The sequence below is a fragment of the Notamacropus eugenii genome, chromosome 1 (genome assembly GCF_028372415.1).
Source record: "Notamacropus eugenii isolate mMacEug1 chromosome 1, mMacEug1.pri_v2, whole genome shotgun sequence".
In the NCBI taxonomy this organism is placed as follows: Eukaryota; Metazoa; Chordata; class Mammalia; order Diprotodontia; family Macropodidae; genus Notamacropus; species Notamacropus eugenii.
In genome coordinates, this window is record NC_092872.1 from 278,577,613 (window position 1) to 278,591,829 (window position 14,217).

The window sequence follows — 14,217 nt, forward strand, 5'->3', positions numbered from 1 at the left end:
CAACTCAAGGTCTATGAGTCATTAAACCATGAGGTATTTTCTGCCTTTCCTATATTAGCATGAATGCAGAAGATGGAAGTATAAGACTCTTAAAGTCAGAGAAGTAATTCAAGTGTAACATTTGTTTAAAAAAACACATAAAATAAAGGTCATGATTTTTATTCTTCTAGGTCTTAGAAGAAATCTGCCAGAAGAATAACTGGGGGCAGCCAGTATACCAGCTGCACTCAGCCATTGGCCAAGACCAAAGACAACTTTTCCTTTACAAAATCTCCATTCCAGCTCTTGCCAACCAGAACCCAGCAATGTGGGTAGTTTTTCCATTTTTTCTTGTTCACTTGTGGTGGTTTCTCTTTGCTCAATCCAATTCAACAAGCATCTATTAAACCCCCAAAAGAATACAAATTTATTGAGGACAGGGGCTTCCTACAGGCATTTGAAAAATACCTGTCAATTTAATATGCCAGATACTTTTCTGGGTTTAGAGTTAGGAAAACAAAGTCAAAACAGTCCTTTGCCTCAAGAAGCTTACATTTCACTGGGATGGGGGTGGAAGCAATATACGCCCAGGTAAACTAATACAAACCACATATCAAGTGATTATAAAGACATTGTGGGATAGGAAAGAGCATGGGGAGATTGGGAAAGGTCTTGGGTTGAATACATATAGCCATTAACTTCTGACAGTTTCTAAAGTCAGCATTTCCCTTTACTTTTCATTGGAAGTCAAGCCTTAGAGTATAGAATTAAGATGATTTGTATGCAAAAAAAAATTATATCTAGGAGCTCAAACCCGACTCCCCCCCCCCAAAAAAAAGAGCATCTTCACCATTATCATCATCTTCATCATACATTGTGAATAGTCTGTAGCTTCATGTTTCTTCTAGCTTTCAGTTTTGAATCCTACAATTCTACTAAACTGTCCCACTTTCTTATAGTAATAATCTGTGAGTAACAACATCCATTTATCTGAGAAAAGTGGAAAATGGTCCCAAATCTAACATGACTTCTTTTTTACAGTCACCCCTTCACTCCTCCCAAACTTAGTGCCTTTGTTGATGAAGCCAAGACATATGCAGCTGAATACACCCTTCAAACCCTGGGCATTCCTGTAGAGGGAACTGAGGCTCTGCCAGCTGCTGCTGCTGCTTTTCCAGGTAGGTGAAAGCTGGCACTAATTTGTGCTCCACCAAGAAAGTTCCATTTTAAATCATCTTAGATACAAAATTGAACTTTCTGATTTCAAGCCAGAACTTATTAGCTGGGTGGTTTGGGGCAAGTGACTTGCCCTCTCTGACCCCCAGCTGTCTCATCTGTAAAATGAAAGGTTTGGACTAGAATATCATTGAGGTTCTTTTGAGTTAAATTCCATTCTTTTTAGAATCATGAAAATATATTTGCACTATGTTCATGATAAATTTACCTTTGCCACACACATGAACAAAAGGGTTTGCCAAGGAAATTAACAACATTTTCTCATGGAAAAAGGACTGGACCAAGACTAAAAATTTGGAGGGGGGGGTTTCTTTGCAACTTACTGGTTGTGTTACTATGGACTTGTCACTTTCCCTTTAGACCTCAATTTACTCATCTGTACAATGGAAGGAGGAAAACTGAACTGCATTGGTCAACCAGCAATTCAGAGCCTGATATGTGACAGGCAAATTGTGATGTGCTAAGAATTCAAAAACAAATGAAAGAACCCCTAGTTCTCAGGGAGTTTGCATGTTATAGGAGAAATCATGGGATCCTAGCTCTAGAGACAGAAGTGACCTTAGAAGTCACTAAATCCAACACCTTCATCTTACAGAGGAGGAAACTGGAGCCTAGAGAAGATAGCCTAGGAAATGTCTGAGATGGGACTCAAATACATGTTTGTAGATCTATTTCTCATATATTATCTCATTTCATCCTCCCAATAAACCTATAAGTTAAATGCTACAGATATTATTATCTCCTTTTTACAGATGAGGAAACTGAGACTCAGAGAGTGACTTGCTCAGGGTCATAGAGCCAATAAGTCAATAACAACAGGATCTGAATTCAGGTCTTCCTAACTCCTAGTCCAGTCCTTAGTCATATCCACTACACCATCCTAGAGCCCAAGATTACAACATATATAGAAATATTAAAACAAGGACTTCAAAGGGCCCCTCTAGCTCAAAAAAAAGTATGATTCCATTTCACTTGGCATTCTAGATGAATTTCTGAAAGTTATAAAGAGATACAATTTTTGTCAATTTATTTTCAAGGAAAAAGCAGAGATTGTGTAGCCCAGGGGAAAGCAGGATGAATTTGGGGGTCAGCAACCCTGATTTGCCATCCACTTCTGTGGCTTACTGCCTCCGTGACCTTGGGCAAGTCCCTCCTCTGCCAAGTGAGGAGGTTGTCTCTGCCCACGTGACTCTGCCCAGCAATAGTGCATTAAGATGGTGAAGTACCATTCTCATTTTATCTTCGCAACAACCCTGGGAGGTAGGTGCTCTTATTATCCCCTTTTTACAGAGGGGGAAACTGAGACCAAGAGAGATTTAGGAACTTGTCTAAGGTCACACAGCTAGTAAGACCCAAGCTCACCACTTACCTCAGGCACTTAGTAGCTGTGCAGTCCTGGGCAAACTATTTACGTGTCTGCCTTGGTTTCCTCTTCTGTAAAAGGAAGATAATAACAATATTTACTTCAGAAGGTTGGGAAGATCCAATGAGATAATATATGTAATATGTTTTGTAAATTTTGAAGTGCTATACATGTATATTAAGTTATTATTTTTGTAATGTGACCAGCCAGTTCCCCCTTGATTATCATCATGATGCATTCCTTAAGTTTGGTTTTCTGTATATTGATCCTCTTAACTGACCAGGATGAGAGTATGAACAGTCTGGAATATTCCCAAGGACTTTCCCATATCTACTACTTGCTCACAGTGGATGTTGCCCATTTTTCATGAATTCATTGTAAAATATAATAGGACTTGGCAGGTCTTGTACTTTAGACGTTCTTAGAAGTTCACTTCAGAGACAGGAGGCAGGAAATAGAACATGACAATCATAAAGACCAAACATTCCAGGATGTCAGGAACATAGAAGCAACAAGAAGAAGAGACTGGAGCCAGATCAGGAAAGGCTTGAAAGCCCAAGCAGAGGAAGTGACAGAGCCACTGACCCTTGGGAAATGACAAGATCAGAACTTTGCTCTTGGCACCCTCATGTGGCATTGGGGAGGATGGAATGGAGAGGAGAAAGCTTGGGAGTGATACGTGCCTCCCAGATCACAACATTGGCTCTTAATCGTTGCCCAGTGCCTTACACAAAGATATTTTAGTGGGTACTTGGTGGATGAATTAATAAGTTTTCATAATTAGTTAGTATACTTTTTCATTTTCCAGTCATTTTTATTCCCCATGACTTTATTTAGCCCCGAGTTAGGGATCCAAGAAAGGAGCAGAGTGCGAGACCTTGAGCAAGTCACTTACTCTTCTTCTGCTCCGGGTCCTGTCCTTTCAGCATCAGTGTTGAAAGGAAGAGTGGGAGATGATAAAGGAAATTTATGCAGGAAAACACCTACTAAGACTTTCAAGCCAAAAACTTCAAAGCCTGAGGAAAGGTGATATGTGCTGGTCTAGGGGGAAGAGCACTGGATCTAAAGTCAGAGGGTCTGAGTTCTAATTCTGATTTTGCCACTAATTACCGGTGACCTTGAGTAAGTCACTTCCTTGGACCTCAGTCTCTTCCACTACTGATAAGATAGGTAGGACTAGATGATCTCTACTGTCCTTTTTAGCTCTGAATCTATCAGCCCATGAAGCAGTATGACCCATCCATCATGTTGTAGGAAGCCAAACCACTAGCCATGGTCACTAGGGAAAATGATCAACCATAAGAATAAGAGGGGACAGTGGTGTGGAGTAAACAGAGAGCTGGCCTCAAAGTCAGGAAGATCTAGGAACAAATCCTCCCCTTAATTCACTGACTGTGAGACCCAGAGCAAGTCACTTAATTTCTAAGTATCTCAGGCAACTCTCATATTGTAACTTGCAGAGCAGGTGGCAATTTGCATTCATGGAGTTCTATTCTAATTCTATACTATAGATATGTACTATACTATTTATACCATACTATAATTCTATGCTAACGAAATTACACGTTTGAATGATGATGATAATGGTGGACAATGATGATAGTGGCTAGTATTTATGTAGTGTATTAATGTTTGCAAGATATATATGTGTATTTATAGACATATGTACACATATATAAACGCAAATGCATGTGGTTGCTCATGTGTAGATAGATAGATGGATACATAGATAGAGAGATAGATGCATAGATACATAGATAGATACATGGATAGATACATAGATAGACAGATAATCTTATTTTATCAACAGCCAGAAAAGTTTGGACTCTTTTCCACATATATGTAAACTTTCTTTTCACCATGGAAGTTTTTTGTTTTTATTATCTTGTCCTTGATTCCATTTCCTGAAGCCAAAAGAGAGAAATACTTAGAACATGAGAGCTGCCCCATCACCACGGGACTAGTAGGAAGTCATATGTCATAGCTCCCTGTGGGATCAAGCAAAGACAAGGAAATGAACCCAAGGAAAGCTTCTGTCCAAAGACTGCACAGAATTGAGTCATCAGCCCAATGTGAGAAAGAAAATTCAGAAGCCCCTGAGATGTAAATTTCCCTAGACTGTATATTTGTATTATTTCTCTTAGAAGTATCCTGGGGTATGGAAGTTGTTCTCAGTGAACTTCTCAGAGGCACAAAAAAAAAAGTCAGACAGCTGAAATGTGGATTAGTGAACATTAAAATGCAGTGAAGAATGACTAAGGAGTGGTTTCAATTTTAGAAAATATGACAATGATGGGGTCCAGCCAGTTTCCTGCCACAGAGATTTGCAAAAGCCACACACACACATACGTGTATAAAATCAATTTGTCTGGGGTTGGGCAGGCTTACACAGCACATCAGCCAAATGGACTCATTGTTCGAAGCTGATTCTTGCTTTTTCCTTAATTTTAAGTCTCTCCCTCTCTCTCTGTCTCTGTCTCTGTCTCTCTGTCTCTGTCTCTCTCTCTCTGTCTCTGTCTCTCTCTGTCTCTCTGTCTCTCTCTGTCTCTCTCTCCCTGTCTCTCTCTCTCTCTCTCTCTCACACACACACACACACACACACACACACACACATTATCTTCTGCTTCTCAGATAGTAGGAGGAAATATGCTCAGAATCAGCCTCTCACATCAATAGCAAAACATTATTTGATATCAAACATCTCTGATAAGATTCTGACGTCCAAAATATATCAACAATTAATAGAAATGTATGTCCAAAAGCCATTCTCCAATAAATAAGTGACCAATAATTCTCAAAAGAAGAACAGTAACTAGTAACAACCATCTGAAAAAAATTGGCCCAAATTTTGTGGGGCCATGAATTCATCCCACCATTCTGGGAAGCAATTTGGAGGTATGCAAATCAAGTGGTTAAAATTCCCGTGGTCTTTGACCTAGAGATTCCACTGTTATTATCTGAAGAGAAAATGAGGCTGATGACTTTGGGCAACTCTGCTTGATTTTAATATAATTTCTGCACAATTCAAAATATAACACCATGATGTCATTGGTCCTCTTTAAAAATGGACCAAACAACTGTTAGGTGTATGTACGTGTGTGCGTGCACATACATACATATATCGATGACGTCTTTTGACAAAAGAAAAAGACTTTGTATACATAAAAATATAGTGACCATTTTCCTGGTAGCAAAGAACTAGAAACAAATTAGATGCCCATTTATTGCAGAGTGGCTAAACTCCCTGTGGTACATGAATGTAAGGTACTACGACTATGCTGGAAGAGCTGACAAACTTGATAAATACAGAGAAGCACAGAAAGACTTACATGAACTGATACAGAGCCAAGAAAACAATAGACACAATGACTACAATAGTGTGAGTGGAAAGGACAACCACAAAAGAATCAAAAGTGAGCTTTTCCAAACTGTTAAACCAAGCTTGGCTGCAGAGAAGAGGCGTGAGGCCTTTCCTTCCTCTGCCTTGTTGCAAAGGTAGGGGTCCATTGGAACATTGTGTATAGCATCATGTTTATTTCTTAATGTGTTGCTTAATTCTGCTGAGTTTTTTTATCTTCATCTTTTTTTTTAATCTTTGTAATAAAGGATAGTTCTGTAGGAAGTGAGAGACCCATCCAGTCATCAAGCATTTACTAAACATATACTACATTCCAGGCACTGCGCTCTGCACTGGGTATACAAAGAAAGGGAAAGGAAGGAAGGAAGGAAGGAAGGAAGGAAGGAAGGAAGGAAGGAAGGAAGGAAGGAAGGAAGGAAGGAAGGAAGGAAGGAAGGGAGGGAGGGAGGGAGGGAGGGAGGGAGGGAGGGAGGGAGGGAGGAAGGAAGGAAGGAAGGAAGGGAGGAAGGAAGGAAGGAAGGAAAGAAGGAAGGAAGGAAGGAAGGAAGGAGGGAGGGAGGGAGGGAGGGAGGAAGGAAGGAAGGAAGGAAGGAAGGAAGGAAGGAAGGAAGGAAGGAAGGAAGGAGGGAGGGAGGGAGGGAGGGAGGGAGGGAGAGAAAGAAAGGAAAGAAAGGAAGAAAGAAAGAAAGAAAGAAAGAAAGAAAGAAAGAAAGAAAGAAAGAAAGAAAGAAATCCTGCTCTCAAGTTCCTGTTCTTGCTCTCAAGGAGATCACAGTCTCATGGGGCAGACAACATACAAACAACTGTGCTCCATACAGGATAAATTGGAGATAATCCCAAAGGAAAGGCACTGATGATAAGGGGGATAATGAAAACCTTATTGCCGAAGGTTGGGTTGAGATGGGATTTGAAGGAATTAGGAAGAGGAGATGAGGAATCAGAACATTCTAGGAATGTGAACAAGCTCATGAGAATGCCTAGAGTCTGGAGATGGAATGTCTCTGGATCACAGAGTTGGGGGAGGTATGAGAAGCCTGGAAAGGTATTGGGATGGGTGGATGAGGGAGAACCAGGTTACAAAGTTTGTTTCTAACAAAGGATTTTACATTTTCCCTGGAGGTGAGGGCCTGGTCAGACTTGTACCTTGAGAGGATCAATTTGATGTTGAGTGGAGGATGGACTAGAGTAGGAAGAGACCTTGGGCATCACTTCATTTTTCTGGGCCTCGGTTTCCTCTTCTGTACAATGGGGGAAGGGGTAATAGACGGCTTCTCAGGTCCTTTCCAGACTACGCTTATTGGGTCATAGACTTTGAGCTGGAATGAATTTTAGAGCTCCCACCCCAGCCCATATGATATTGAAGTAGTAAATCTCAAATTACCAAACAGACCTCCTGAACAAAGCTGTAGTTAAGGTAGAGTGACTAGAACTTTGTGCCTAGGGTGCCATTTTTTCTTTTTGCAGTATCCTCAGGAACTCCCATGAAGGAATCTCTCTTTGGCAGTACAGATTGGAGCACTGAAGCTCAGCATTTTGCCTCGGGTCACCCAGCCAGGATGGTTCAGAGATAGCCCTTAAGCTCAGGTCTAACAAGTGAATAAATCAGAAAGTTGGGAGACAGGCCTTCTAAATGTGTTTCCTTTGTGTCCCATCACAGGCTACGCCATCGCCAATGCAGCAGCCACTGTGAGTGCAGCCCAGCTGAAACAAGCAGTCACCTTAGGTCAAGACTTGGCAGCATATGCTACGTATGAAGCCTACCCTGCCTTTGCCATGGCTGCTCGTGGGGATGGATATGGGACCTTTTAAGGACTAGTTTTTGTATGTTTGTTTTTTATTTAAAAGCAAGAGACACAAAGCTCAATGTAGACAAAACCTCCCCTAACTCTCCTAATTTTTCTACATAATTTTAAAGTAATCTATTTCCTACATTTTCTTACTCATCAGCCAGTGGGGTTGTTTCAGCAAATTTTCCAAAATTAAATGAAATGGTTATGAATCCATTTTCTATTGTAGAAGGGGAAGCAACTTTGGCCCCAGGATATATCCTATATTATTGGAGACCTTAGGTGTTCCCTTGGTATGTTTACAAAGGAAAGTGTAGACTGGAGTCAGATATTTCAGCCAGTAGGAAGCATGGGCTGAGCCATTTATAGAGGTGAGGGACCAGCAGCAGCTCAGACTAAACTCTAACCTAACTTGTGGGGTACAATGTCCCAGAAGACTAACATTCCCTGGTCCCTCTCTAGGAGGTCCCGTCTCTACCCTGGGCTCTGTTTACAGTTCTGGCCTCCTTAAAGGCCAGGAAGATTTCTCTAGTAATCACTGTTGGATCTGTACACTCTTATCTCTCCAACACAAATACTCTTCTAGTTAACTCAGATCTTCCTTAAAGTCATTAAAGACAGTCTGTGACCCCACTGGAAAGCAGCACCATGTGTAGACACAAAATGGTTCAACTTCTGGGTTTTTAACTCCATTTTCAAATTAGTTCCAATAGACTCCCAGGTAGATTCCCTTTGAATCTATTTTGTTTAGGCCCTGTACATTAGGAAATAGAGCAAGATCTCAGTTTGCTCCTGAAGTCTCTGACCTAGTCTTTTGCAGATTGTAAGCTCCTCAAGAGAGAAAGTTTTCATTTTTTTTCATCTTTGTGTCTCCCTGCTCATAACACAGTTTCCTGTACAGATGCCAATACATCAGACTTACTGTTTAATTGGTGAGAGAAATCCTGGCATGATAAATCCCTCCACTGAGTTAAATAGCAACTCTTTTATAACTTATAGTCTAAGAAAGTTGCCTGAGACTCAAATTAAACTACTTTTCCATGTCTAGTGTCACAGGTGAAATTTGAATCCAGACATTCCTATTCTAAGGCCAGAGCTCTATTCATCACATGATTAATTAGGAGATCAATTCATATCTCCTGAACTGAATTACCAGCTACAGAGAAATGAGTACAAATGGTGCCTTTATAGCAAGAAGAAAGAAAGGAGCTTTTCCATTTTTCCTAGCTATCATGAACCATTAAGTTATCTCAGGTTTTTCCCTGGCCCTTCTTTCAAATCTGACTATAAGACAATGAATATGAGAGCTCACTGCCTTAGATTTCTTTCTATTCCCAAAACATCAAACAACTTTGCTTAATCAGAGTTATTTTTTCATGTGTCTTCCCCAGGAAAGCTTTCTCCCCCATCCTCCCAACAATCACAAGCTATTTCTCCAGAGACTGGGTTTCTTATCACCATTCCAAACAAACCCTCTTCTCTAGAAACATTGATGGGAGCAGGGAAATGAAGAAAAGGTGCCCCAGCCCCACATTTGCCAGAATGATGGTTTGTGAAACAGACCAAGCATGCTGTATGCTGTGGGCCCACTCAGGCACCTATTTCCTGGATGAGGCCCCCCTTCTGGTTTCATTAATGGAAAATCAATAAAACATACTCAAATTCCCGTTCAGAAATCCCTGAGTCCCCATAAACATTTATAAGACGCAAATCAAAAGACTGGCTGAAAATGATGTCAGATCCCGAAAGGGATAATGGGATCCCAAAGCAGACCAAGGCTGACCTTGTCCCCATGAACCCCCAGGCACTGCCTAGTCCAGCAGTAAAAACACTGTTAGAACCTACTGGCAGCTTGTGCCTTGAAAGCCCCAAAGTGTTCCGCCTCTCTGTCTCTCCTTCTGGCTGTATCTCACTAAGCACATTTTGCTTTTCAATCCTCTGGGAAATGGGACTCCAACTTGCATCCATTTTCCTTTCAGCGCAAATCCTGTTTCCTTGAGTTCATAATTCTGTCTCTTTTTATCAAATCCAATCCAATCTGACAAACATTTGTTAAGCACCTACTATGTGCCAAGTGCTGTTCAAGGCAGTGGAAACCCTAAATCAAATCAGGACTTGTCAATGCTCTGGGCAACTCAATAAGACAAAGTTAAAAAGAATGTACAGGGATATTCCTTATCAATGAAATCACATGTCCTGACTCGGTAATATAAAAACAGAGAAAAAGAAAAACAAACAAAACCAAGCTAGGGAACAAAAATAATTCACCTCCTAATAGAAAGCTTTGCATCCCATCTTCCCGTCACATGTGCTGACAAGAGACGGGAATTGAAAAACATTTCTTAGGGTGAGAAAATTTATCATTGGGCCAAGACACAAAAGGAATTTTTCTTAATAAAACATAAAATTGTAAATTTAGAGCTGCGAGGGATATTCAAGGATGTCTAGTCCAAACCCCTCATCTTATAAATGAAGAAACTAAGGCTCGGAAAGTTTAACTGATTTGTCCACAGACACACAGCTAAAAAAACAACAACCTCCCCTCCCCCCCAGTCAGAACAGCAATGGAATAAGCCTAGAATCATCAGATTCTGTGACATTCAAATACTGAGAAAAATACAGACTGTTGGGAAATAGCCCAATGTAAATTTCATTCCATAAGTGTGAATGAGGCAGTCCAATCTATGCTATTTTTGTCCCAATTAGCTTTCCATGGTTCTGTCCTTGTTGGGTTGCCTTGTCTTTCCCTACGGGAAGAAAACCATTGACTTCAATCACCCTTTTGGATGATCCTCCCGGTCCTAGTTCAATGTTATCCCAAATGTCTGGATATTTAGCCAATGATTTTCTTAGCAAGAAAGTGACCAGAAGGTGACCAGGAAATTCCCTCAGGTCAGGAAAATGTTGGATTGAGAGTACTTCTCACAAGAGAAAGCAAAGCCTTTTCAAGCTACATTTCAGGTATTCCTTTGCACTGAAATCAGGATGAGACTGTAAATTATTTGCCAGCATTAACCACAAAGAAACATTTTTTTTTCTTGGACACTATTTTACTTATGTACAAACACTCAGCCCCATGTTCTTCCCAGCCCAGAGTGCAGCCTTTCACCAAAACAACATCCATCTAAATTTCAGTTTATATTGAGTGTCACTAGACTTTTAACTACTTCCATTTTATAATTTTATTTGGAGCTACTGAGTCATTCTTTGATTGGGATCAGGAGCAGTCTGCCTGAATCACTTGTTGAGTTAGAGATGTTGAATGCCAATACCTATCCTTGGCCGTGGCTTTGATGCAGAGTCATCAAACTGGCTCACCCATTGCCCGGGGCTATCCTAGTTTAGGATTAGTTTTTGCTTAATAGCAAAAGTGAATGTAAGAGTATTTAAATTTCTTGAAGGGAGGTCACACGGTTGTTTAGATGATGTGAGATTTTTATTTTCTATAGCTTGTATTCCAGTGTGCTTGGTTATGAAGTTGTCTTTAAAGACCTTTTCTAATTCTATTACCTAACCTTCTTAGACCAATATATGCATGGTAATTAATGGATGAGGGCAATACTAAAAAATAAACCTAAAAAGATCCTTGGCATTTTTTTAGATTTTGCAAATACACTTTTTATATATTGTAAATACACATTGGAGAAATAGTCTTCCATTTCACACTTATTAATGAACTCTGTGATCAGACTTTTTAAAAATATATATATAATGTGGAGGCCTTGAGATACTTAGCAAACAAGTGAGTGAAATTTCGTCACAACATGCCCAGTATTTTGTGGAATGTGAACAACTAATGTTCATCCACAACCGCAGTAACCAGCCATAGACAATAATATCCAACTTTGGGTCCTGTGGAACTGATTTTTGAAGATCTGGCCTGAGATTTAACTTTACTCTAAAAGCATTAGGAGGATGCTCTGAATATCCCCAGTACATAATTATAGGAAGTAAAATGATATCTGTGTTTTCTCCTCTTTAGATCCTTAGATCTGAAATATAAAATCATTATACAAATAGGATTTTCTGGTCCCAAACCCTACTTTAATCTGATAGTACTTAATCACACAATATAAGAAACAAAATGTGGCCAGAAAAAAAGCAACATGAATGCAGAATAATATTATTTTGCTCAGAAATGTGTTTGATTAAAATAGCCAACTTTTTCTAGCAGCAATTACAAAGAAAATAAGATGTTTGTGGTTAATGTACAGCTGGTGGCCTTCTTTGTATAACATTTAACTAGAGGATATTATAAGAGAAAGCAAACTCATGGACATTGCAGTCTATACATGAGCGTCACCATGATTCCCTGAGGTTATACAGGGAAAATAAGAAATAGCAACAGTATCATTACTAAATTCTCCACTTCAGCCTTCATTATTGCTTTTTATTTAAGTGATGCCAAGAATGGAACAGATATATTTATCTATGCCCTTGGCTTTGTGCACCTAAAATAAGTGCCTGCTTTCCTAGTACTTGTTACACCTCTGATGACCACCAGTTTCATAAATCTGAGGTCGGACAGGACCTCATCTAGTATACCTCCCTCATCTGTAAGATGAAGAAACCGGCCAAAGAAAAGTGAACTTTGCAAGCACACTCTTAATTTACAAAGTCTCTCTCTCTCTCTCTCTCTCTCTCTCTCTCTCCCTCCCTCTCTCCCTCCCTCCCTCCTTCTCTTTCCTCTCTACCCCCCTTTTACTTTCCCTCCCACATACATCTCTCTCAAACAACAGGCTGCAAACACACAGATGCCCTCACTTTATTTCCATCATGATCCCTCATCTTGGACCTTTTCCACTCTAGATATTCACATAAATCCCAATCCTTTCCATATTTTAAAATAAAAATATGAGAGACGGGGGTAAGATGGAAGAGGAAGGATTCTGAGAACTACCCTATAACATATTTTTAAAAAATAATTTCTCCTCTTCCTCCTCCTCTTACCACTATTGTAGAAGACCATAGTAAGCATTTGACACTGCATCTTCTCTTGGAGGCTACAGAAACACCTGTTCTTCAGTGAATATTCTCTTCAAGGCAACTCCCTTTCTACATATTCAGCCATTTTTTAAAATATATATAATGACACTAAATTTCAACCCATCAATAGCCAAAAGTTTTTTTTAACTTTGGGGAGATGTGTTTTCAACAGTTATACTTGAGGCCTAAAATGACAAATTTGCTCTTTTCTGAGCATTTTTCTGTTTCCAACCCCCAGTTTGTCTGAGCTGAGTAGCTTAGATCAATTAAAAGCTGGATCTTCTTTTTTTCTAGCTTACATTAAAAGTCTTTCAAATATTTTTTATGGAGGTGGGAAGAGATGCCAAATAAATGACTAAACAAAAAAAGAGTCGTTACAAAATAAAGAAATACTTTTAAAAAATAATTTTAAAGTCAAATACAAATTCCAGAATTGCCAAAATAGCTTAATTAGTAAAGAGCCAAACTTCTTATCAGCCTGAAATCACTAGGTTCATTATTCTTTTAATTTCATAAGTGCATTCCCGGACAGAAAAATCCAGGATGCAGTTCACAAAGCAGAGCTGCCCTGTGGTAAAGACAGAGAAATGAATGAAAATGTTCTTTTCTATTTTTAGATTTCCTCACAAATGTGAATTTTGCTCAGAAACTTGGCATTCACTTCTCCAATTCCTGGAGAACTTTTGTTTTTGCACACTGCAGAGAAGTCTATTTAAAGCAAATCATCAGGATCAGAAACTGGAATATTTCCTCTAGTGATTGGTGTTTAATTCAATTCTGACTATATCTGTCTCTGACAAACTCTCCCTTTTGGGGGAAGTTATATCATGAGTGGCAAAACTGCCCAAAATAATCACTTCAGACCTCACCCCACCTTACAAAACACCGTGCAGTTGGACAAACACATTTCTTGCATGAGTCCCATGTTGTTACTCCATGTTGCCATTATTGTTCTATTATTTACCTGAGGAGGTTCTTTCACTGGGCAACAAAAACCAAATGGGCATGAACAGTATTAAGAGTGTGTGAAAAGCACTTATTTTGACCTTTTAGTACAATATTTGTATAGAATTTTCGTTGTAAACTCCCAGAATGGAGTGAGTCAAAATTACATCTTCTACATGTTTGGGGAAACAATCATTGGTTTGGAATAAATAAACATAATGGCACCTTCAAATAGTCAATCAAATGGAACCATAAACTACCAAGTATTGTAAGATGTTATATAATTTGAGGCTGATCAGATGCTCTTAATTGACTTGTAAGGCATTATTAAATATCTAAATTAAGCTCTGGATTCATTCTTTCCTTATCGGTTCACCATTTCAGGAAGGAGAGGAGTTATACTTCTTTTAGGGGAAGAAGCCAATTGGTCATCAACAAGCACTAATTAAATACTGCACTGGATTGGGGGAGGAGATTACAAATTAAAAAATTCATTTTCGTGGAGAAAATTAAGCTTGAGGGAGAAGAGAAAGAAATGATAAATAGAAATAGAGATAGATGAT

General features: G+C 39.4%; 1 protein-coding gene across 4 annotated transcripts in view; it reads left to right on the plus strand.

Annotated features, from left to right (window-relative positions):
- Positions 1-13,998, plus strand: part of A1CF (APOBEC1 complementation factor) — a 101,743-nt gene extending 87,745 nt beyond the window's left edge. For 3 of the 4 annotated variants that reach the window (XM_072628929.1, XM_072628927.1, XM_072628930.1), the window contains 3 exons: positions 171-307; positions 1,021-1,157; positions 7,594-13,998. In XM_072628929.1, coding sequence (XP_072485030.1) covers positions 171-307; positions 1,021-1,157; positions 7,594-7,745 — 426 coding nt within the window. In that variant the 3' untranslated portion in view covers positions 7,746-13,998. The remainder of the gene's footprint in view (positions 1-170; positions 308-1,020; positions 1,158-7,593) is intronic. The other variant, XM_072628928.1, reaches the window with a different exon arrangement.
- The last annotated feature ends 219 nt before the right edge of the window (positions 13,999-14,217 follow it).